The following is a 27420-nucleotide window of genomic DNA, read 5'->3' on the forward strand; positions in this document are numbered from 1 at the left end:
TTTTAATTTAAATAGTAAAATTTTTTAAATGTATTAAAAGTATATATTAAATTTGTTAAATATATATTTATTAAAAATAAAAATAAAATAATATTTAAAACTTTAAAACTTATTTAATTTTATATACTTTTAAATATTATCCATATTATCTAAAAAAATTGACATAGCAATGGTATTTAATATACTTAATATAGAATATAGAATAGAATTTAGAAAAATTTTATATAATTTACAAAAAACTAAATATATATATCATTTATAATTTTGAACTGTATCGTTTATCTCATATTCCACACATTATAGGTGGCAAACGTATACTTACCTTCCACTATAATTTACATAACATTTACGTACTGTTGTATATATATAACATTTCTAATACGATTAAATATATTAAAATTCATAACCACTTCTTTAATATTTTTTCTTAGTTTATATTTAACTTTTTATATCGTATTTATTAAGCCACGCATTATAATTATTAAAAAAGATTTAAAGAATTAAATTAATCGTTTAACGTTTTTTTCATCTTAATAAATAAATAAAATAGTGAAACGCTCGCCATTATTTATCTGTTCAATATTTACTAATAAATTTGTATTTGCAATTTGAAATTGTTACTATGACAATGTTTTTGTTTAACAGTAATAAAAATAGTATTTGCGTAATGATCGTTTCATACAATGTTTTTTTTTTACTTGTGGCCCCAGCCGATAAATTTTACAAACAACAATAGGAAAACAATATAAGAACAAAAATATCAAAACAGACAGAGTGTTTCATAGCTTATAAATTGTCTTATAATTATAAATTTAGTGTATAATATAATTTCAAATATCGCACTGATTGTATTACTCAAATAAGTAAATATACAATATACAATTTTTTATTATAATAATATTAAATATTTTGTTTTAATTTTCAATAGTTGTACACATCTACAGTTCTCTAATAATAATAATAATATATAATAATAAATTAAATATAAACTTAAATACAAAAAATTAATTAAATATAAATTTAAATACAAAAATAAATAATAATATAATGAAAATAAATAATGATATTTTAATAATAGAATTTTGTTACAATATACATTACAATAAGTAACGTTTGAGTGGCTTACGATTTTCCTGTGCATTAAGGGAAGTTTACAGCGATATATTTTCCGTGTTTGCACGCATGCTTGTGTGGCTTAAAACAACGTACCAACTCGAAGATTAATAGAACCCTATTCATTTCCAAAACCATCTGTATAGTAAGTATGTACTTACAGAATTATCCCAATATTACATAAAGCTGAACTGTAAAATTAAATTATTATATTCTATTTACATAATTTTAAATTCATGCACGGAACATTGAAAAGAAAAACGCAGTCAAATAACCACAAAATATCTATTTATGACAAACTTTTAATAACTGTATATATATTAATGTACCAAACTGGCGAACGATTTCTTGCAGGTTAGAATACATTGAATACGAAATAATGATAGAATACGATTGCAAGTTACAATAGTAAGTTTTTCAATAAGCGACTAATTTACGACTCATGAAACACCCTGTATACATACGAATGTCAATTTGTAATTCAACCAATAGATTACCAATACTTTTGTATTATTTAAATTTAATAAAAAATAATCTGAATAATAATTTCTTAAATATGTTCTCTTTTATACTTAAAATTTATTTGAAATTGTTATCCAGATTATTTCAAATACTATTAAACGATACTCGATTTCAAATTCACCATTAAATATATGTATACACGGAAATAATAAAAATTATTGTTCTTGTCGCCATGTGTCGCTATGCCAATAATTATTAATTATTCGTTTAAGCACATCAATAAATAAAAAAATTAAAAATATTACAAAGCACCGTAAAATCGGTCTCATCGATCTCAAGTTGTCATCGGCATTTTACATAAAAGTACGCTAAAAAAAATGAAATATATATTATTAACTCTTATAATTTTGTATTTAAAAGAGCATTTCATTCTCGTAAGAACATCGAAATGCTATACAATCGTGAAGTGCACGTTATAAAGTTTAAACTTGTTTTAATATTCTTCTATTTGAATATAAATCTATTGGATATTGATTAAAAAAAAAAAGCATACAATTTTTGAAATATTGAAAATATAAAATATAAAATAATATACTTGTGTACAAAATATAAATTGACAAAAAAATCAAAAAAACAAAGCCAAATCAGATATCTTAATTTTCAATTGCGCGAAAATCGGGAAGAAATCTGCAAAGTCTATGGCAATAAGAGTTCATTGCATTAATTTTTTTTGAACTATTTTGATTAAAACGAATATCAAATTTTTGAAAAGCTTCACACACAAATCATATATCTATACCGACTTAAATGTTTAAATTTTTGGGACACGATCGATGAAAAATTTGTTGTCTACTATTGAATGAACAGAGGATATGTAATGTTTTTGTTTTTTTTTTTGTGCAATGTTCCCACATTAACCATTGTTAAAGTATATTATATCTGTATTTGTTTTGTTTGCGCTACGAAGAAAAGCTATCGGTTTACTTTCCTTCCGGCCGAAGACGCGTAGCGGTGAAACCGCGCTTATGTTTAGATCTACACAAAAATGCGAGTTACACGATATCTACATGTTGCGGCTCGCTTTTTGAATAATTTCAATTATTCTGATAAAATGCATTTTGGTGCACCAAATGCATGTAGTCGCACGTGATGCGATCCCATTTACGCGATAAAAACGAATATAAAACTATTTGTAAAAGATCGCAAGAACAGTGTATAATGCATCTACATGCGCCGCATTTAGTTCATCCTGCGATCGTTTTATTTAGGCTCGATCGTCAATGATAAAACAAGATATAAAGATAAAATGTGTATTTTTTTTTTTTTTTTTTTTTTGGCATACGGCGCACGACGATACTTACATAATTCTTTATCTACGTACACACGTACATAGGTAATAATAACATGATTTCTTATTGTATATTCATATCTAATTGATCGATATAGATAAAATAATAAATATAAAATATATTAAATCGCCGTAAAAGGATTTTGAAAAATGAAAAAATGATTTAATATTTTATATATATATGTTTTTTTTCTTTAAACGTGTTCCTTATTATATTGCATTTTTCACTTATTTTCTTCTTTTCATTTTTTTTTTTTTCAATCTTTTGCCATTATTATTTTCGCACACACGCATACACAGACAGGAACAATCACGGGCGTTCTTCCCTTCCCCTATCTATACTACATATAATATTTCGCTCTATCGGAAATAACTTAATATCTATATCCAATATATTAAATAATAATTGTATCATCAATATATTAATTTTAAATAATATAATTTCTAACAAAACACCCGCCACTCAACAAATAATCAAAAATATACCTCGACGATATTCTTATTTGGAATTTCAATAAAAATAATTACGTTTCTAAAATTTCTACTCATTATTATTAACTCTTGTATAATATAATTATATTATTGACTAACGTAAGATTTTCTGTAATTCACAAATATATTTTTGGCATACTACAATGCGATACATTAACTACGCGCTAATGAATAATATATGACTGAAAATAATAAAGATACAAGAGATTATTATACAACCACATTTTTTCCCTAGTAGAATAGAGATTGTGATTTTAAAGAAATTAAATAAAATAATAATATTCGTAAGAAATGTACAAGTACGTGACGGGTTAGAATATAAATATTATTAAAAAAATCGATTATTTCAATTAAGGAGTTGCGATAATTTGATTTTAAAAAGAAGACATAATGACGAAATATAGCTTTATGCTATGTAATAATCATTCTAAATAATTCAAATGACATATCTTTTTTTAAATAATAATGATTCTACGTACTCGGTAAAACTTTGTTTTACTTAAAAAAAAAAAAAAAAAAAAAAAAAAAAAAAAAAAAAAAAAAAAAAGGAAATAAATAAATATTCATAAATATTAATGAAAAGAATTCTTAAATATTTTCTGTGATATGGCAGTTTGACAAATCTAAATTAGAATGTATAATTTTCAAAAAAATTTTGTTACTGTTCGAGTACGCGAAGCTTATTGTTTCAGTTAAATTTTAATCAGATCAATTCCATTTCTCGACATTCTATTATCGATAATCGTTCTTAAAAATGAAACTTATATTATTTCTGTATATTAAAATAATGCGTATGCATAGGTCTCATGAATTATCACAAGACAATGGAAGTGTTCTCTTATTTGTTTTCACGTTATCTTATTCATAGAACATAGTGCATACAATACTATTTTTACTAGATGGTCAAATGTTCCAGTTTGATTTTTATCTTGAAACTGTTCGAAGGTTTCCTTCAAAAAGCTGGTAATATATAGCACATACATATTTATATTTCTCCATGTGAAAAATATTCATTTAAATGTTGTAAATATTTATTCATTTAAATTCATTTAAATGTTGTATTTCACAAAAAATATGACTCTCTATATAAAATTGTCAAATTCTATTATCTCGTTAAAAATGTGTTTCATTTGCGATAAAACATGCATTGATGTACAACAGTAATTATAATTGCTCTTTGACATAGGATTTACATTAAATAATATTTTCATCATTTAAGCTATTATAACGTTGTAATATAAATTCTTGATTATTCATTTAAATATCATTTTTGGTGCAATATATGAATATATAATGAATTCTATATATTTTTATGCTCTTCATCTTTATAAATTTATAGATATAAATTTTGAAATGTTTATTTCCGAAATTATAAATAATTCAAATTTTATTTATTGTAAGTTAGAAACAAATTAAAAATGATAAAGTAGCAATATCAATATATTTTCATAAGATTATTATTATAAGTTTAAGAAATTATTTATTTCTTTTTATTAGCGAATTTAAAAATTCAACTTTTTTATGTTATTATGTCTTAATTATAATTTATATATGATATATAATTAATGTATTAATTATTTAATTAATATTTCACATTTTCTTTAAAAAAATAAATAAAAATATTTTATACAATGAAATTTATCCTTCAAATAACATTTAAATAACAAATAGATAGAAAGTTCTATATATACTACATAATTCATATTTAAATAATCATTAAAAAATTAATCTATATCTATAAAAATTTTTCTAAACATGTAAAGCTTCAAAAATTATCAAAATTATTATTTATAAAAATTGATTTATTCTTAAAATCAAAATATGTTATGCTTGGAGGAGACCTACGTTCAGTTTCAATTTATGCAACAAACTTTGTGCATTCCATTGGTTCTTGTTCAAAATGTTTTTTTTTTTTTTTTTTTTTTTTTTATAAAAAATCGAGTCATCCAGGATTTTTAACAAGTTTTTTACCGCGATAATCATAAACGCGTCGACAAAAGAGAACCATATCCGAAGGTACTGGTATCGGAGGTTGCCGATTTTCTCTTGGATATAGTTGGTCTCCCGGTGGAACTATTAAACCGGGGCTTTCTAATCCTTCTTCAATTCTTCGTAAATTTTTACGATACCTATAAATTATATTAATATTCATAATATCTTATTTTTAAAATTTATTATTTTTTTTCAAAATATTTAATTGCTATAGAAATAATTATTAATTACATTGCGAATTATATTAATTAAAAAAAATTTTTTTAATTAATATATATATTATATATTCTAATTTTAATTAATATATATATATATATATATATATATATATATATATATATATATATATATATATTTTATTTTTATGTCTTTATAGTATCATTTCATTTAAAATTAGACTGTATTAAATATAAGTTATTAATTTATAATTCCCATTTGATTAAACAAACTTTTTAAATATACAGGGTGTTTATGACAATTCGTATTATTGAAATATTATAATAAAAAAAAAACATTATTAATTTAAATTTATTTATACTGAATAAAAAACATAGAGATAATATATATTTGAATTCAAAATCATCTTGAGTTTTTTAAATGAAATCATGTAATTTTTTGTTATATTTATATTTTAGAGAACATTGAAATAACAAACATAAGATGATATATTTGTTCACATAAGAACTAAGTTTGATAGAAATAATATTATAATTAATATTTATCTTTTCAGATCAATTTATTTTTGAATGATATAAATATAAACAGAAAGTATTGTTTATATATTAATTATATATAATAATAATTAATAGATAAAAAATATTGACTTACCGACAATATTCATTAAATGTCAAAATATAACATTTATCTTCTATACAAGCAACACTGTTTGCATCTCGATGTCGTGAAGCAAAAACTTCGTCTTCGGTATCATATTGAGTTCTACCTTGCTCAGTATGTTCAGGTCTGTAGTACCACAATAAAGAAAACATCATTTCACCTGAGAAAAGAAAATATTTTTTATTTTGCCGAACTTTACATTTTAAAAATTATGTTAACAAACAAACCATCATCTGGATTTTCCCATAAAGCAGCTATTTTTGCTACGAATGGTAAGTCCGCTTTTCGTGGGCCACTTTTTAATAAAACGCAATCACGAGGTCTTAGAACATCACCACTTTCATGTTTCATACTTGCATAACATCGACGTATAGCTGATTCTTCATTCTAAATAAAATAATAAAAAGAATGAAATTATTCAATATATCCTTATATTATGAAAAAATCTTTCAATCATACAATTACCGTTAGATAAACTTTGGCTTCAAAAGGATCACCTTCCCAACTCCAACCATTACTCCATTTGGGTTTTAAAAATGTTTTTCTAGTTAATATTAAACTTTCACTTCCTACTAAACAATCATCAACTTTGGAATTAGATTTTTTGACAGGCGATTTCTTCGTACTTTTTCGCTTCTTTTTTATCAATGCTGGCTTCTTTGTTGATTCGTGAATCAACAAAGATTCATATACTTTAGATTTTGTTGTACTCTCGTGTTTTTTTCCATTATCTTTCGTTTTTGTTTCATATGTTTTGGATTTACCTTTTCCTTTACATCTATTCTTCTCATATGTTCTTGATTTTGTTCGTGTTTCTGATTTACCTTTAGAGTATTTATTTTTATTAATAACTTTCGACACTTTTTCTGATGTCAATTCTTTTACTAAATTAATTTTTTTGGTTGATTTTTTTACAACTGATAATAAATTGACTTCTTTTTTTGCCTTTTCTGACTTTTCAATATTTTTATTTTTACGATCTCTTTTTTGTGTCATTTGTAAACTTTGTTGAATAACATTATTAATAGTTTCCATAATAGAATTATCAGTGGCAGCATGTTTTACACAATTTGAAATATTATTAATTGTATTTTGTTTAATAGTTTTTGATTTCTTCATTGCATTTTCAAGATAATTTGGATTTTCTATTTTACGTTTTTGATTTTGATTATCTTTTTTAGGTTGTTTTTTCTTAGAAACTTCATCACTATTGTTGTCAATCTTTTTTATAAATGATAAGATTGGTATAGAAATTCTTGTTGAAAAATCACTATTATTTAAATCTTGTGATGAACCAACAGAAAGAGTCCTTTTGCTTACTTTTCTCTTTTTTCTACTATCAGATAGACTATCTAAAGATAATTTTCTTTTTGTTACTTTCTGACATTTTGGATGTTCCTCTGTTCCTGGTTTTTCTACAATATCCATAGTTTCTTCGATAGTCTCTTGCACAGTTGGTTCATAATCAGGTTTTTTCCAATTTTCATTATCAATAGCAATAACATCACTTAATTCTTCTTTAACATCTGGATCTGCATCTAATTTATCATCAAGTAATATTCCAGAATCTTTGTCTATTTCCAGAATTGCCATTTGACCTTCCTTCATACATTGTTCACATTTCATGATATCGCATTTATAATCTGATTCACACTTTACATTACAATTTGCAACACAAGACAAATTATCACCCATTTCCATGCTACAGGATTCACATTTCACATTATTATTTTCCAACTTAAAATTATGGAATTTGCTACTTGGACAAGTTGTCACTGCTAGTTTTTCTGAAGGTGAAAGAGTTTCTAATTTGACTTCACAGGTTGATGTACAAGCATGTTTTTGACATCCACATTTTCGTAATTTTTCTTCGGAACAATTTTTTTCATCCTAAAAAAAAAAAATAACAATTATAAATTACAAATTATAATTGATTCTAAATACATTTTTTATATAAATTTATAAAATTATTTATATTAATTAATATAATTACTATAGTTTTATATTTATGAAAATTTCATAATTCAATTCATAAAATGAGTATATAAAAAATAAATTGAAAAAATTAAAAATCTCTATTTATATCTAATTCTATTAATTTCTTATTATTTACTTTCTATTCAGAAAGAAATTGTAATTAATATGACGAGTATAGGCTGTGACTACTCGATTCTTGGATTGGATAGGGCGAAATCTCGGGCGGAAAGTATCACGAATTATTTTTCGAATCCTGAATCATTTTTCGATTATACTTTGAATTTCAAATCGTATTTCGAATCTCAAATTTTACTTTGAATCTCGAATCGTACTTCAAATCTCGAATCATACTTTAAGTTCCGAATCATCCGAATTTTATATCATACTTCGAAATTGCAGATACTCAAACGTCTTTATGTGCCAAGCAAACTTTCGAAATTCTGCTCAAATCCGAAAAAATTTCTGATTTGAACTCGATCTGCAATGTCAGGTACATATATATTCATTTAAAATAAAATATAAATAATAAATAGTCGAATATTAATATATCAGAAATTCGATATTAATATTCAATATACGAGAGATCATCTACATGTATATATATTTGTTTATAATTATTTGTAATAGTGTTTTTGAATTAATAATTTTTAATTGATGATTTTTATATTGTAATATTCATTGTAAATAGTAATGTAAATTTTATTTATTTAATGTTTTAATGATTAAAATTAAAAAAGCATAATGCTAAATTTCATAAACTTTAATACTATAATTTCAAGCTTTAATACTATTTAATATGTTTTGAACAATTTTCTATATTATATATAATTTTTAATAGAACATTAAAAATTAAATATTTTTTACATAAAAAGTTTTGTTTCATCTCGTATCATTACAAAATTATATTTAAATAAACAGATAATAAAAAAAAAAATTTTAAACGTTTTTCTTAAAATCTTCTTAAAATAATATTCCAATAAAAAAAATTATATTTATATTATAAATATTATATAATAATATATAAATGTTATTATTACTTTTAATGAAACTTGAGTATATAAAAAATAATTTTATGAGTATATAAAACAATTTTTTCTTTAAACAATTTTTTTTAACAGAATATCACTTAAAAATAAATTTAATGCTCAAAATTTCAATAGTTTTTTTGTTTTTTTAAACATACAACTTTTCATTCCCAGACAAAATTCTATTGAAAATATGAAAAATGAAATTTCATTTTCTTAAAGAAATTTTCTACCAAAAAAACAGTTTTTCCATTTTATGATAATAATAATTATGATTTCTATATACACAAATTTTCACTGAAATCAAAATTCTCTTATAAGATAATGTATGAACTTTTATCCTTATATATATTACAAAATAATAATTCTCCAATATAATATAAATTATTATAAACGTTATTATAAATAAATATATACAATATAATTTTCTGCACATCATCATGTGCAGATCACTGGATCTTGTATACAATACACGTTATGTCACAATTACGTTTATTTTTATAAATAATGTTTAAGAGATTGTGAGATATTTATATATCATTTTAAAATGTACCATACTTTTCGCAACTTCACTTTTCGAAATACGGATTTTATAATATTAAAATTAAAATTTTCATTTTCGAAAATCTATTAATGTATCGTCTTTGCTAATAAAACTGCTTTGTCGTCAAAGTATATGTGAGTACAAGAAATATAATAATTTGTAGAACTGTAAATGATTAAGTGATTGAATTACAAGAATAATATAGTATCATGATAAAATTGATAAGATAGCGATATAAACTTATAAAGTACTTCGAACATAATACAAACCTTATTCTTACAATCCGAATTTCGCGGGTGATTATGTCCACCGATTAGATTGTGAGACGGAGGGACCGATGGTTGGTTCTGATTCAGGTTGCGATGAGTGTTAAGTTGGACGCGATCCGTATCCCAGGCGTTGGCACCGTGAGGCGGCGCTAGCCCGGCTAGCCCCCTCGCCGGCGAGGGCGGACCCACCAAAGCACTGGGCGGCAATGACAGACCGGGCCCCGATACCACTGGCGCTCCCTTACCATTACCAATAAGGGGCCCAGTATCCACGTTTTTTGGACAAGACTGCATCGGGCATGGGCAACCCTGGAAGGCTGCATCTATAACAAATTATTTAATATTTCATTAAATATTATCATAATTTATTAAATCTATCATTGTTTCATAAAATTTAATAATGAATCTGTCAATTATTTTCCTCCTCCTTCCAATTTAGTTTTTGAGTTATTTTTTTATAAAAAAAAAAATTATATTACAAAAATGATATTATTAAATTGAATTCTGCTTATGCACATGCGTTCGTAGCAGCACGTGTAACAGTATGCGATCATACAACTGTTTAAACATATAACGGGTGGACAAAATATCATTATACTTAGTATCTATCCATGAATTTTTTTTTATAATATAAAACAATCCTTGGGTGAATAAAGTTTTGAAAAGCCTTGGTGGCCTCGATCAACACGAAATTTGGAAAGATGATGAATAGAGACCTATAGAAAGAAGAAATAAAATATAAAATTTTAGTTTTGAATATTTATTAATTTCTGATTATTCATATTAATGAATAATTTTCAATATTATATATTATTTTCTGTCTATACAAACGTGATTATAATACAATCGTCTTCGTTATAGACATCATCATCGTCAAGTGTTTTATAATCAATCTTAATATTTATAGGATATCTCATGTAAAATCTTTAATTGCTTTTATGAAAAATCACGCGGGGACTACTTTTAAATTCTAACCTAACCAATATACCTAACCTAATGTAACATCCATTACATTAACCTAACCAATATCTTTTTTATTCGAAATCAACATAATAATTGCCATATCTATATATTGCAATGTTTTTACCTGCAAATTCGCTTTTTTTTCTACTTTCATTTATACGGAACATCGTATTTTGCATTTGGTTTAATTTCTTGAATGATTAGATTTTTGATGAATTTTGATGAAACACCCTATAGATACTAAAACGATATAGTTAGATATTATTGGCTATTCGACAAATTGTGCGAAGATTATATTAGTATCTAAATACTATATGGATATTATATTAGTATTTAAATACAGCTTTCAATATATAATACCGAAAATTTTTATATATATCTTAGAAAATAATAAATAATATTTAGTTAAGAAATTTTAAATCTAAAATTCACTTTTTTCTTTAAATTTTGTATCGATTGATGATCAAACAAATCATCAATTTTTTCTTTGGAATTATATCGTCCTTAAGTGATCGAAATCATAATAAAAATTTCTGATGATTAGATTTCTCATAATATATATATATATATCAATTTTAAAGAAAACTTTCATTCTAATCCATAAGGAAATAAAAAAGTTTATTATACATACATATTATTTCCAATTACCTTAAATTGCAATATAGATAAAATTTATGGTAAATGGTATAATATCAAAAATTTTTTGCAAATAACTCGAAAACTATATCCAATTGTATAAAAAAGGAAAAGTTACTCAAAATGAAGCTATTTACGACATATTTCAAATCTATTAAGATTAATATTAAAATTAATTGGAAAAGAGCTCAATCAGTAAGTTAAATTTAATTTTATTATTGATAAATAATAAAATTATTATTGATAAATATTTTATCTTTTTATTATTTTTTTTCTTGAATATAACTATTATTTTCAACTTTATATCGTAATTGAATAGTAATAAATAATTTAATAGCAAATCAATCGTAAGTTTTATTAATTTATATTGATTTTATAAAAAGATTACATATTGATACAATTGGATTACGAAATTAATCCAACAGGATATTTTATGTAAATGATTATGATCATATAATTTGATAAATAGATACTCACGATCTACAAAAGGTCTTCCCTGAGAATGCAAATATGCCGGATTTGGTGGAGGTGGAGGTGGTGGTGGAGGTGGAGGATATCCTCCGTAGTATGGAGGCAAAGGGTATTCACCTGGCGGCGGTGGAGGTGGCTGGTAATCAACAACTGTTGGTCCACCTGCAGTAGCACCACTACCAGGACCGCCGCCTCCACCGGATTCCTGATATCCATAATACTGCCTGAAAAAGTACCTTTTTTTACAATACATTATCAAAATTAATCATCACAATTTCATCAAAATAATACAAAAATAATATAGTTAAAATTTTTTACCTTCTATAAGTTGGTGCATATTTATAATAAGGCGGTGGATGAGCATGAGGATGGGAATACGTAGGCGGATAACATAGATCTGCGTATTGTGGTGGTGTACCATAGTATTGAGGACAATATGCCCTATAAAATCCACCTCCTAAAAAAAAGCAAATGATTATTTGATATTTGAATCAAAAATCATTGAAATTATTCTATAGAAAAATTATAACAATGATTAAATTGCATTTTATTAAAATTATAAATATTTGTATTAATATATATAATTTTATTATGATATTTTTATTATGATTTTTGTTTTATTATGATATTTGTATTTTATCATAGTTTCTAATGCAAAAAATTATATTATGTATTTTTATGTTTAGAATATATCAATATTTTTGAATGCACAATTATTAGATTTTTATATAAGTGCAATCTGCATAATTTTTATATAAATTTTTTCGATTTAAATAAAAATGTTTATCTTCTCTATTTTTAGCTTCTCTTCAACTTATACTAATTATACATCACAACTTATTAAATTAGAAGATATTAAACAATAATAATAATAACAATAATTTATTCAATTTGAATAATTAAGCCGAGTATTCAAAAAAATCGAATAAATCGAAACAATTTAAGCAGTTTGATTTTCGAATTTTCGATTTATATTATATTCGAAAAGCGAATATAAATAAACATTTATTATTTTGAATGCCTAAAATTTCATTTCAAAATAAATCTATTTTAATTAATCTCTTTGATGCCTTAGCTTTAGTTTCCTTTTAAATTTTCTTTTCATCATAACTCTTTAATTATATACAAAATAACGATTATTCAAAAATTTCAAACAAATTTAGTTTTCAAGAGATCCTTATACTTTGTGAAAATTTATAAAAAATTTTCAATAATATAGAAAATTCTCGTATTTTTTTTTGCAATTGTCACAGACAAATCTCTTATATCTTAAGATATTAATTCTCTTATATCATTAAAATAAAAAGAAAAAAAATTAATCATTATTTGCTATAATTTAAAAAAAAAATGATTTGTAATATTTTTTTTATTTTTTTAATGAAATATTCATTAATAATTTTTTATTTTTAATGAAACTTCATAATTTATACTATATTTATATATACTTATATACGATATTCATAATTTATACTATACTTATATATATACTATACTATACTATACTATACTATATAATTTATACTATAACAATTATATAATTATATTATATAATTATTTATAGATTATATATGAAGTAATTTCTTTTTTAACAAGATGCCATTTTAAAGAGATGAAATCAGTGCTCAATGATTTTAATGAATTTTCATTTCTTTAAATATAATTTTGTCAGACGAAATTATATTTAAAATACAAAATTTTTAATTAAAAATTGTGTAAAATTTAATGCTCTATTACTCTGCTGTAAAAAAATTCTCAGATAAATTTATATTAAAAATTGAAAAAAATGTTGATAACTTACGATTGATTTCACCCTTTTTCTTGTCGATAAAAAAATTTCTTTATATCAATTATGTTCTATATACGTAGAAAGTTTATTTTATTAAAATCAAAAATTTCGAACTAAATAAATTTTTCTATAAAAATATAAAATATATAAAATAATAATATATAAAATAATATATAAAATAATGTTCAAATGTTTTATGAGCCACTGTAAATGTATAGTATATAGTATATATTATGTATGTTGTACTTATATATAATTTTTAAACCATATCAAAAATTTAAAAAAATTTTCGTTAACTCTCATATCTTTATAATATTTTAAAAACTATTTTATATTTTAATTATAGTTCAAAAATTCTTTTCTTTCTAATATTTCTAATATTTTTCAAATTAACTATTAGATCAAATTTGGGAAAATAATTTTGTTTCTTAAATTTAAATAATAAAATAAAATTAAAAATTAAATAACATGCCTAAAATAAAGTATGAATCAATTATTTTTTATTATTCTACAAATCACATTTATTAAATTTTTTCTTAAAAATGAAAAATGAACAATTTTATTATGCATTATTATTTAAATTTTATTTCATATATAAAAATTGATAATCTATATATTTATTATAAAAATCTATATATTTTTTATTCATATGAAATTTTTTATTCATATTAAATTTTTTAAAATCTTAAAAATACATACAACGAATTTAGTTATAATTCCATGAAAGAAATTAATTGTAAATATTTTAAGCCAATAAAAAAAAACTTTGGTAAAATGAATTTATCGTAATCAGTATCTATAATTTCTATTTGAAATTGCTTATTTTATTATAGTTTTAAAACATAAAAATATAAAATATACAAAATTCTAATTCAAAATATTTGAAATTCCAAATTATTTTTTGATTTTATTTTTTAATTTTAACGAATTTAATGATAGATTTATGCATAAATAATTACTTCGAACTTCATACAATAAGATAATAAAAATAATAAATTTGTATGTTATTCAATCAAAAATTTCATATGTGTATCTGAAAAAAACAATATTAGAAAATTATTCATTATTTAAAATTTAAAATAAATTGGATAAAAATTAACTGAGTTATTCATTCTTGTAATTGAATGACTAAATGATTAAATTCGAAATACAAAATGAGGCTCTAAAAATTTGTAACTTATTGAAAAATTAAATCTGTTCAAATATTATTTTTTAAATTTATTTGTGCAATTATCAAAAATATGTCGCATATTCACTAAATAAATGATATAATTCAAAAATTATAATAAAAATTAAAATTAAATAGTTCAAATCGTAATAAGAACATTATAAGAATAAAAATAACACATCAAAATTAAAAATCTACAAAAAAAAGTTATATTCTAAACGAATATTCTAAATTAATAAATAAAAACTGAAAGTTCGCGAAATTACAAGATTTTACTAGTGAAAAAAGTAAAAGCAACAAGGATATTTTCTATATCAATATACAAACTTACTACTTAATAATAAGCAATTTTCCAGCAAATTTTTGCGACATTTTTTATCAAACATAAACAAGTTTATTTATTTGCATACATCTATTAAATTTTGTTTTTTTTTTCAAATGATTTTTAATAAAAATAGAATCCTTTATAAAGGGATAAAAATCTTATCAAAAGATCATTCCTTCGTGAATTTTCATAAACTTGAAATACATCATAAATGACAATATTTTGAATAATTTTTTTTCTATAAAAGTAAACTTTCATTACAATTTTCTTTATAATTTAATCATACTGTATATATTCTTTTTTATTCTTTACATATTATTTATATCAATAAATATCAGAAAAATTTTTACTATTTTTTAATTAAAAAACTAAAGAAATATCGATTAAAATTTTTCTAAAAATTTGATAATATAAATTATAATCAAAAAATGAACTTCTCTATTTCTAAATACAAAATCACATGAATAAATTATTCTGCTGTGTCAGTTGCATTTTAATCTAGCATAATTATCATTCAGTAAAAGATGATTTAAAACTTGGATGAAATCTATTTCATTTTTCCATCAATTAAAATGTAATAAAAATTTAAAACTAAATAAAAATGTAATTTGATATAATTTATTTATTATTTATTTATTTATTTATTAAAAAATTATTATTAAAATGATTATTCTAAAAATTAAAAATCTCAATTTTTTTTATTTATATAAAGAAGATAGAAATATTTAATATCGGAATATAAGAGGTCGTTTCTAATATATACACAGAAATATACATATGCAAAATTTAATATATGATATACAAAATTTTTTACCAATATATTAAAAAGTATAAAATCAATTACATGTAAATGAAAAAATTATTCAAAATAATGTTATTAATAATATTATATATAATATTATATATAATATATTTCGAATCACTCAAATAAAAAAAAAAATATATGAAAAATATGAATGATATAAAAAATGTTTCAAAGAAAAATTATTTGATATAAAAAGATATATTATGCAGTATTAATAATTTTTCTACAAATTGACATTTAAAAGCTATATTAAATCAATTTTAATTTTTAAAACGAAATCATACAATTTTTATTGCACTAATTGTTAACTCATTATTTCTTACAAAAAAGTAATAAGTACTATTTATGTCGAAAAATCTTTAGCTTAGGATATATTGTAATTTAAAATTTGTAAAACTTATCATATAAAAGACAAGAAGAGCATAAGTACCACTTCCTTATCTTCCATATGATAAGTTTTACAAACTTCAAGTTACAATATCTCCTAAAGATTTTTCAATAATAAATAGCTTAAAAGGAAATAACGAACTGATTCGATTAGTGCAATAAAAATTATACGATTTCATTTAAAAAATTAAAATTAATCTTCATGACTTTTCATATCAATTTAATAGAACATTACTACATAATCACAATATCTCTTTCCATTAAATAACTTTTGTTTGAAATATTTTTTCAGATCAATTACATTTTTTAGAGATATTTGAATGGTTCAAGATAAACCGGATATATATGAAGCTTATTGAAATTGAAGAAAAGTTTAACATTGCTCTTTATATAACATATTTCAAATTTATTAAAATCCGTGAAAGAGGGATTTTTTTATAAGTCCATTCTAATATAATTTATAAAAACTTTGCAAAAAGTTATGCATTAGGGTGAAATGAAAAAATCAAAATTGTATGATTATTTTCTAATAATAAAAAAAACTTCTAATCATTCAAATTTAAAAGATAATTTCTAATAAAATTAACTTTTGAAATGCAGTAAAAACTTTGAAATTTTAATTTTTTATTTTTTCTTAAACATATTTTTAATATTCTTTTTCTTCAGTCTTTATATTTTTAAATAGATATTTTATTGATATTTTAAAATGAATATATCAAATTAAATTTATTATTTAATTACTAGGAAAAGCAATTTTTATTCGCTATTAAAAATCATGAATAGAAAAAAAAATATTATTTTATATATTTGTTTATTTTATATATTTCTAATATTGCTACGTTCGTTTTATATTCATGTCAAAAGATAAATACTGTCTTTATTTTAAAGATATTGTATAAAATATATATAAAAAAAAATTGTCATATGTTTATTCTAATATTGCCATATTCGTTTTATAACCGTGAAATTAAAATAAATAATGTTTTCATTTTAATAAATACTATATACTATAGATCACTGATCTTCTCTGTTATGTAAAATAAGGTAATTATTAAATAAGATAATTATTATATAAAATATTAAATAGAAAATTTAAAAACTGACTTCTAGAGAAAAATAAAAGAAATATAAAAGTTGACATGCAAAACTCTCCATTATTTTTCAAATTATAAACAATTTAATTTTATACAAAAAACATACACTTTTGAAATCGATTTAAATTACTTATAAATAAGCATTATCTGATATGTTTGTATACTAATTTTTATATTTGTTTTGGATTCTAGAATTAATTTTTCAAATATATTTTTTGTTATATCAATATATTAACACTTAGATTTGTATACAGAATAATCCAAATAAAGAGTTATAATCTATTTTCTTATGAAACTTATGAAGATATCGATTTATTTATTTATAAAGATATTTATTTATTTATTTATTTTTGTAATTAAAAAACACAAAAATAAGTAATCTTTTATTTTTTTTAAATTTTGTTAAAGTGACTTAAGAGATAAAAATGAATTTCCTAAACTTTTTTTATGAAAAATAATATTAATTTTTTATTACTTAATAAAAAAAATATTGCCATTTTGTTAGATCTTCAAAACAATGTCTTTAATTCCTAAACATTATTAAAATTTTTATAATTTTTATTTAAGAATGATAATAAAAATAACATTGCATATATATTTATTATATATATATATATTATATATATTATATTAACAATGCATAACTATTTATGCATTGATTATTTCATTAGCTACGAAATATTTGAAAAAATATTCAAAAAGACATAATAAATAAAAACGTTTAAAAACGTAAGAACATTATTTTGATTAGATTCTATTTTTATAATATTTTTTTTTTTTTGTTTTTAATTACGAAGTTAGTTAACGAAGTTTTTTTATAATATATATATATATAATATATAATATAATATATATATATATATTTTTTTTTTTTATAATATATATATATATATATATATACTATAATATATATTTATAATAAAAAGAATGATTTAAATAAAAATTATATTAATTATTAATTATAATATCCAAATAACAAGGAATTAATATCTAAGTAATAAGGAATTCGATTTAAAATTTAAGCTTTATTTAATTAAAAAAAAAAAAAAAAAAAAGGAAATTAATATTTCTATTGATTTCTAAGAAAACAATTTGTAATGCTTTACTTTGATTGCTCTTATAATTACACTGTCAATATTCTGAAATCAGCATTGTAAAAAAAAAACATAAGAAATCTGATATTATCATAAAAATTGTAACATAATTCAAAATATATCGTTTTCTATAAATTTTTTTTTTAATATTTATCAATTTAATAAATTATTTTCTTGTTTATAATATAGCTATTTTTTCATTTTATTTTAAAAATATAAAATACAATATAATTAAAAAAAAAATTTATTGTATAATCAAAAAATTGATAAAAATATTTTAGTGAGTAAATTAAAAATTAAAAATAGTTTGAAGAACTAGTAAAAACGAATAAAATATTATTGTCTAATTTTATAAATAAAACTATATATTAATATATATTTTTGAAACTTTTAAAAAAATAACATTGTATAAAAATTTATTTTATACTATTATATATTTCTTTAATAACTATTGTTTAAATAGTATTAAAAAATAAAAGATATTAAGAAATAAAATTTATTTATGTAATCTAATTTTTATTTATTTAAAAAGATTTTAAATATTTTTTTCTAAGGTTACTAAAATATTTTTATTATTATTTGATAATTAAAATTTTCTTCACACAATTTATATAATAACAAACAATTTATGAATTAATTTGGAAATTTTCATTAATAAATTGCTACTAAAAACTTGAAAATTATAATTTAATATATAGACTTTTAATTAAAAATTTTAAAAAAGATTTTAAAACAATAAAAAAGATTTAAAAAAAAAATTATTTAATTAAGCAAAAAAAAAAAAAAAATGATATTTAATAAATACAAAATTATAAGTTTTTTAATTATGAAAAAAAATTAGAAATAATTAAATCTTTTCTTAAAAATAATATAGTAAGAATTTATATATATTCTTTTATATATTTTTTTTTAAATTATTTTGTATTATATATACAAAATTTAATCAGTTTTAATTAAATAATCAAAAATACAAAAGTGAATCTTAAATGATTGAAATTTATCAATGAAAAATTCTGTAAAAATCAAATGATTTGTTTTATAAAAAGTTGTTTCAAATAAATTTTAAAAACATGTGATATTCTAACTATAGTAATAATCGTAATTTTATAAATTGATTTTTTCGAAAACGAAATAATTTTATAAGTTGCTAAATTTGTCTAAATAAAAAATATAAAAAAATCTTTATCTTCATTGAAAATGATATTAAAAAAAGAAATTTTCCTAATGTTATATAATCTCTTTCAAATAATGTTAATTTATCTTGAAAATTTTTCATAAAATTTCTAAATAATAGAAATATTTAAATATCGCACCCTGTATAAATATACCTGTACTGTTAGTTCCCCCAGAAGTTGTAGAAGTTGCAACTAAATCATCTGAACCTTCAGAATTCTGTGGAGGTGTAGGTGTTGGTTCTGGAGGAGGACCCTTAATAGGTGGTAAAGTTGGTGGATGTTGTATCAGTGGTCCAGCCGGCTGATAATACCCTAATTATTATTATTATAATTTATATTATATTTATTTATTTTTTATATATATTTTCACTTATATTTTTATATTTATTATTACATATATATTTTCTTATTTTTTCGCAAACACGAACTTTATTTTTATTTAATTTGAAAATATAAAATTTCTAAAATATTTAATATTTTTATTAAATAATTATAATAAAAAACATAATTACCACCATGTTGATGTGGCGCTGAAAATGCAGAATGTCTGCGAGGTGACATATTTGAATGATTATTCTGACTACCTGGTGGTTGCATAGAAGATAATGCTCCCAATGGTGTGTATGATTTGCAAGGTTGTTCCAATTTTTGCTTTTTCAAAAAATATAAATGCATATTTAATGTTATTTATATAATATAATAATATATGTTTTTAAAATTAAAAAAAATTCTTTAAATGTATAAGTAACAAACCTGGTCATGGAGTTCAGTAGCAACTGCAGTAGCTGCAGTTTGAGTATGACTTGTTGAACTTATTCTATATTGCATACCAGCAATACTGCAAAAACCTTCATGATGTGTAGATCGAGTTTGATTAACATAAACACCTTAAATAAAATTAATAATATATAATATTTATTTTAATAACAAATATAAAAAATGAAATTAATAAAATTAAATAAAATACCAGTAATAGTAACATCTGTATCTTGATTAACAATAACAAGTTTATTAGATGGTTTTAGAACTTCATCTTGTTCTGAATTTTGTCTTGATTTTCTTTTTTCAATATCAGAATCATTTTGTTTACGTTTTTTAATAATTTCCACTTCTGATTCACTAGAAGAATCAAAACTACTACCACAACGATTTTTTTCATCTGAATAGGAAGCAGCTAGAATAGCTGTAGCATTAAGACTTGCCATCCTTTTACAAACAACCATATCTTTCAAATCCATTACTTCTTCATTTTTTTTTCTTCGTTTGATAATTTTTTTCTTACTATGTTCCATATTTTTATCACGTTCACATTCATCATCAGAAGAAGTTGAAGATGAAGAACTTTCTAGCATATCCCAATGTTTTCCACGTAATCCTGGTACATTTCTAAGTTTTCTTTTTGGTATATTTTCTTCTGTTTTTGTTTCTAATTTCTTTTCTTTTTCTTTACGAATTTGTTCTTCTTTTTCTTCTTTAGTTTTCTTTTGTTTTTCTTTTTCAGGTCTTGGTTTACAGAAACCACCAAGATAAACTCCTCCAGTTTCATTTTCATATAAGCAATGAACTTTGGCTAATGCATTCAAAGAAGCAACTCTATGTCGTTTTGGTCCATTCCAAAATCCGAACAACCTCATTCTTCTAATACGTTCATGCTCTGATGGTGAATTAGATCTTTCTTTTCTCTTAATTTCTTTCTGTTTATTTTTTTTGGTCTCATCATCACTTTCATCCTCTGACTCTGATAATAATGCATTATTACTTACATTATCTCCATTAATTGGCTCATCTTTTAAATCTGTATCAATTATATTTTCACTATCAATTTGCTCTTGTTTAGAAGAAACATTATCATTTGAATTATCTTCACAAACCTTGATTTGTTTACTAGATTCTTCAGAAGATGTTTCTTCTGAAGAAGAAATCAATTGATTATTATTTTCCATTTGTACTTTTACAGTTTTCTTTTTTATTATTTTTTTATTTATTTTTGGAGCACATTTAACAATTTTTTTTACATCTTGTGATTTTAATTGTGCTTGCTCTTCTTTTCCATTTTTATCAATATCTTTATCTTCTTCTAATTCACTTTTTATGTTTGTTGTATGTGTTTCTTCATTTAATTCATCTTTGTTCATGATTTTTTTATGTTCAGCTAGTAATTTTTCTGTTTCTTTTGTATCTATTTTTTTCTTAGGTATAACTTTTTCTACAAATGTTTTTAATTTATCATCTTTTTTTAATGTAGAATTTATTTTATTAGTTTTTGAAGGCAATTTAGCTTTCATATGTTTTCCTAACTTTGGTTTTTTCTCTTGCATAATTTTATTTTTAGAAATATTAATATTTTTTCTTTTAGTTCTTTTCATTGCTTCATCTTCTTCACTTACAGATGTTTCTTCATCTTTTACCAATCTGTTTAATTTAATTTTTTTGTCTACAAATTTTTGAACTACTGAATGAACTAAATGTGACTTTTTTGTTAAAACAGTCTTTCTAGAGATACCTTTTTTTTGTAATGATTTTGTTTTAGAATCTTTTTTAGTTCGTGCTAAAGAAGTTTTAGTATTTATTGTACCTTTGTCAAGAAGTTTCTTACGTTCTGATTTTTTATCTTTTATCACAGATATTTTCATATTTTCCTTGATATCAGGCTTTATTAATTTTGAATCTTTCTTTTTTTCGTCTTTAAATTTTTTCTTAGAAATGGAACAAATGATATCTATTTTTTCTTCATGTAAATCTTTTTCTTCTGTAACATTTAAAAGTTTTGATTGATCTTCTATATTCTCATCATCAAATTTTCCACTTTTCTTTTTTTCTTCTATTTTTTCAAACTTTCTTTTATTTTCCATAGCTTGTTTTTCCAATTTTATTTTTTCTTCTATTTTTTGTACTTTCTTTTTTTCTGTACTATCATAAGTACATTCATCTATGATTTTTTCATCTGTTTTATCTAATTTTTTTTCTTCAACTTTTTCACACTTTTTTTCATAATCTTTTATATACTTTTTTTTTTCATCCACTTTTTCAGATTTTTCTTTTCGTTTTTCTTCAATTTTTTTCTTATCTTCTATTTTCTTTTTTTCTTCTGCTTTTTCTGATTTCTTCTTATCATTTTCTATTTTTTTTTTTGCATCTTCTCCTTTTTCAAGTTTCTTAGATTTTTTTTCTTTCCTTATATCAGATATAGATTTCTCTAAAAATGAGCGACGTTTTTTAGCAATTGTTGGGATTTTTGTTGCCTTCCGGGCAACTGTTGCCTTTTTCTGTGGCTTCATTATGATTATTTTCTTTACATTTTCAGTTTGATAGGAATATGCTCAATATTCAAAAAAAAAAGCACTGAGCAAATTGTTAAAACTACCTAACTGCCATTGTAAAATATAAATTTTATCTTTTTTCAAGCTGACTATATCTGAAAAAAAATATTTATAAATTTAATATTTATCATAGTGAAATAATATAACATACAAAAACAAAATAATTTTTGAAATTAATTTTTTTTAAGATATATTTTTAGCAATAAAAAAAATAATTTTGTGTATTAAAAAATTGTGATATAAAAATTCTTATAAAAATAATTTCATTTTTTGTAAGAATTTTAAAATGATGATTAATTAATACTTAGTATCTCTTAATATTATAAAAAATGAAACACGTTTACATATTTACAGGTATTTAAGAGTAAAAATATTTCTATATTTCTAAATAATTAAATAAAATAATATAATAAAATATTCAAATTGTATAATAATGATAAAATGAAAAAGAATTACGATCAAGATTGTCGGATGCGCGCACTTTCATCGACTTGTTGACAAATCGATCCCTTTAAATTTCATTGCTTCCATGATTTAACATACGTCAGATAAACTCATTGTTCGAGATTTTTTAATAGGATTCTCTAGTATTTTGTCAAAAAAAATATATTAAATTCAAAAAAAATACATTGCTAATGTTAAAAATCAAGAAATTAAAAAGATAAGGATAACAGGAATAATACCTTTTAAATGTATCCGTAGATGGCCACAAGTGGCTAACATAAACCTACTCTACTGATCGATGAATTTGTCACGTACGAAATTTTGCCAGACTTATACACTATTAGAAAAGTCCCAAGTAGTGTATTTTCAATAAAATCACTTGCACATTTATTATATATACATAATTAAATGATAAAAAATAAACGTAAACTAACACAATTTATGTTTACCTCTAGCGAGCCCTTTTATTCCTACACACGGCCCGCGAACTCTTTTTTAAACAATAAATTAATATACAAATACAATAGATTACACTGGTAATATTTTACTTAAACACACCACTAAAAGAAAACAATAACACGATCGTTTTATTAATACTTTCCGTCTGTTTCTACGAGAGCTAACACGAATTTCACATTTCTTTCTTCCAAAACATGAATCTCACTAGACGTCCCTGCCCTTTTACCGTTGCCTTGTCGGCCATTTTCTTCCTCGCGCCGCTCCCCCACTTTTCCTTTATACGTTACTAAATAATAGATTCTCTGTTTTTCTTTAATCTCACTAGATGGAATCACTTCTTCGTACTATGGTGACATCTATAATCTCTCGCGCGATAATCAAATAAATAGTTTTAATTAAATGATCATCAGAGTACAAAAATGTACTGGAAGCGTTGTTTTTCTCAATTTCATTGCAAATTACAAAATATACAAATTAATTATACAAATTATACAATTAAATATACAAAATAAAGAACATAAGAATATGAAAAACTATTGAAATAATATATAAAAACAGATTGAGATAACGCATTTAGATCGTAGAGAAAACATTAGCATAAAGAAATGAAATATAATATTAACAAATTTGATGCAATATAGTAAATTTTATAATATATTATTGGGTTTGTAGATATATTTTATTATTTATTACAAGAAATTATTACTATTTCTTTCGTAATTCAGAAAAGAAAACACAAAAAGTACAAATATTTTTTCAAACAATTGAAAAAGATATAAAGAAAAATTTAAAGAGCAATATGATTTACTTATTTTTCATACGGAATAAATAAATAAGATAAATATATTACCTTAAGAAAAAAATTAGTGTTTTCATACGATTGTCAACTGTTAAAAAAATAAATAATAATAAAAATTTTTAACAAAGATACCAATAGAATATTTAGTTTATCAGTTTTTCAATTTTTTTAATGTGGATTAATTAGTAATATTCGAAAATATGTTTTGAAAAACAACAATTGAAACAGAAAAATTTTGTAATATCTGATTCTCTGCACATTAGGATGCAAATTTATCATTATTGAATGTCGATATTTATGGACCATAAATTGCAGTAATGGAAAGAAAAATTAAAAAATGCTAATAAAATTAGAATTGATTATCCGAGAATGGCATTATTTTTTTATACTGAAAATTTAATTATTCCGGAATTTCGATGTATCATTAGGATCATTAATCAAAAAACAATACGTATTTATATTATTGCTGCTCATCGCTACTGACTAAACTTAGATTAATTAAAATATAATTAGAAAAACGATTTTAAAAGCAATTTTAATTTCAAACTGAAAACAATTGTAAAAAAAAAAATTAATAAATTTGTTGAATTAATTGTTGAATGCTGAGAAACAATTTGATATAGAAAAAACATGTTTTTATCCAAAATTTTCACAAATAAAGTTACAAAATAATATTATTTTTATAACTGAATGAATACTGATTTTAAATTATATAGTATTTAATCGATTTGCCAATTAGATTGATTACTATTTTAATTCAATAAAAAAAAAAAAATAATAGTAACAGCTTAGAGTATAACTGAAATTGCATTACATAATCAAGAATTACTTATCACTAATTACAAATTCACTTATCACTAATAAATATAGATAAATGTATGCAAAGTATAGAAATGTATATAAAAAAAGAAAAAAAAATTTTAGTAATAAAATTAAATATGAATGAGTTTAATTCAGAATAATGATGGATTTTTAAATTTCAGGAATATAAAATAATAACTTAAAAATATATTCAACTTATCAACTTTTGCGGAAGGAGTAGTATATCAATCCAATCTATATCATATAAACTGAAATTTAAACATATAAATAAATATTATTATTAATTATTATTAAATATTAGTATAAAAAAACATATACAAATTATTATTGATACTATAAATTGTTATGTTCATAAAAATTATTCAAATATCCTATAAGAAAAAAATTTATTTTATTATTTTCAATTATTTTATTTTTAGTTATTAATATAGTTACTAATATTATTTTACCAATATTGACAAAAATCTATTCTAATCTATAATTTTTAATTTTTTTTAAATTTATTCTAAATTATAAGTTTTTTTTTTTACTAACATTAATCATAAACCAAAAACGATTGATTTTTAAACCAAAATTGTATCATCGCTTTCACGAAATATCTGAATAAATTTTGTAAGTGTTCAAATTTTGGATACCAAATATTCTTTTCTGGATATCAAAAATTCAAATATCTCATAATCAATAATTTTAATTAATATTATTAAAGTAAAATTTATAAACATTTAGATTGATAAATATATATAATCGGTAAATTGATCGTCGATGCCATTGAAAATTCACTTGCTAAAAATCAATATGAAGTTTTAAAAATTATTGATCTATCTAAAATATCAAAAATAATCAAAAATATAGACTTTCTAAAGGAAATAAAATTATCATCAGAAATGATATTTTCATACGGATTTTACAATTATAATATTTACAATATAATTTACAAATATAATTATTTACTTCAAGATCTGCTATCAATGATCTATGGAATGAATTTAAATCCAAAAGAATTTAGAGAATAATAGATCAGACAAACTACAAATCATAAATAAAAAGAAAATCGCTGAGATTAGTATGCAATATTCTGAAAAAAATCAGCAAAATAACATTACGAATGCAATGCAATATATATAATATACTCGTTAATATAAAATAACAGAATTCTTGTTATTATAAAAAAAATACAGAAGAAAATATTAAAATGGCAATTATAATATAAAGAGTCGATTCTATTTTCAAAGCAAACAACATAATATAATGATTTATGTCTTTTATAATATCATGGATTTGAAAGATTCATATTATTTCAAAAAATCGTATTTTTTTTTAAAAAAAATTAAAGAAATTATCGAATATTGAAACAATTGAAAATGGCCATTAGTTTTATTGTAAATACCGTTTTATTATAAATAAAATGAATGGTTTAAAATTTTTAGTCAAGAAAAGATACGTTGATATAGCAAAAAAAAAAAAATAGTAATTTAATTATATAAATTATTAAATTATATAAATATTAATATTATAAATTATTCGCATAATATTATAAATGGAAAGATCAAAATCTATAAAACAAACATAGAATGTCTGTTTATAAAAGAGTTTAATACATAATTTTTTCCAAA

General features: G+C 21.5%; 1 protein-coding gene across 8 annotated transcripts; it reads right to left on the reverse strand.

Moving 5' to 3' along the window:
* Positions 1–5127: 5127 nt before the first annotated feature.
* Positions 5128–24576, reverse strand: LOC122719281. 8 transcript variants are annotated; one of them, XM_043944950.1, is made up of 14 exons: positions 24177–24576; positions 23967–24064; positions 23740–23867; positions 20931–23378; positions 20717–20850; positions 20476–20614; positions 20102–20275; positions 12448–12586; positions 12136–12365; positions 10060–10382; positions 6710–8134; positions 6472–6631; positions 6236–6404; positions 5128–5544 (listed from the first exon to the last, which is right to left on the reverse strand). In XM_043944950.1, exons 4-14 carry the CDS (start codon positions 23239–23241, stop codon positions 5358–5360), a joined length of 5391 nt encoding a protein of 1796 aa, XP_043800885.1. In that variant the 5' UTR covers positions 23242–23378; positions 23740–23867; positions 23967–24064; positions 24177–24576; the 3' UTR covers positions 5128–5357. The 8 variants fall into 8 exon arrangements, with proteins under 8 accessions (XP_043800885.1, XP_043800886.1, XP_043800890.1 ...); XM_043944951.1 differs by lacking the exon at positions 23740–23867; XM_043944955.1 differs by having other exon boundaries at positions 12136–12353; positions 20117–20275; positions 23967–24576.
* Between the last annotated feature and the right edge of the window lie 2844 nt (positions 24577–27420).

Source organism: Apis laboriosa, unplaced genomic scaffold, assembly GCF_014066325.1.
Source record: "Apis laboriosa isolate Shangri-la unplaced genomic scaffold, ASM1406632v1 scaffold71_cov137, whole genome shotgun sequence".
Classification (NCBI taxonomy): Eukaryota; Metazoa; Arthropoda; class Insecta; order Hymenoptera; family Apidae; genus Apis; species Apis laboriosa.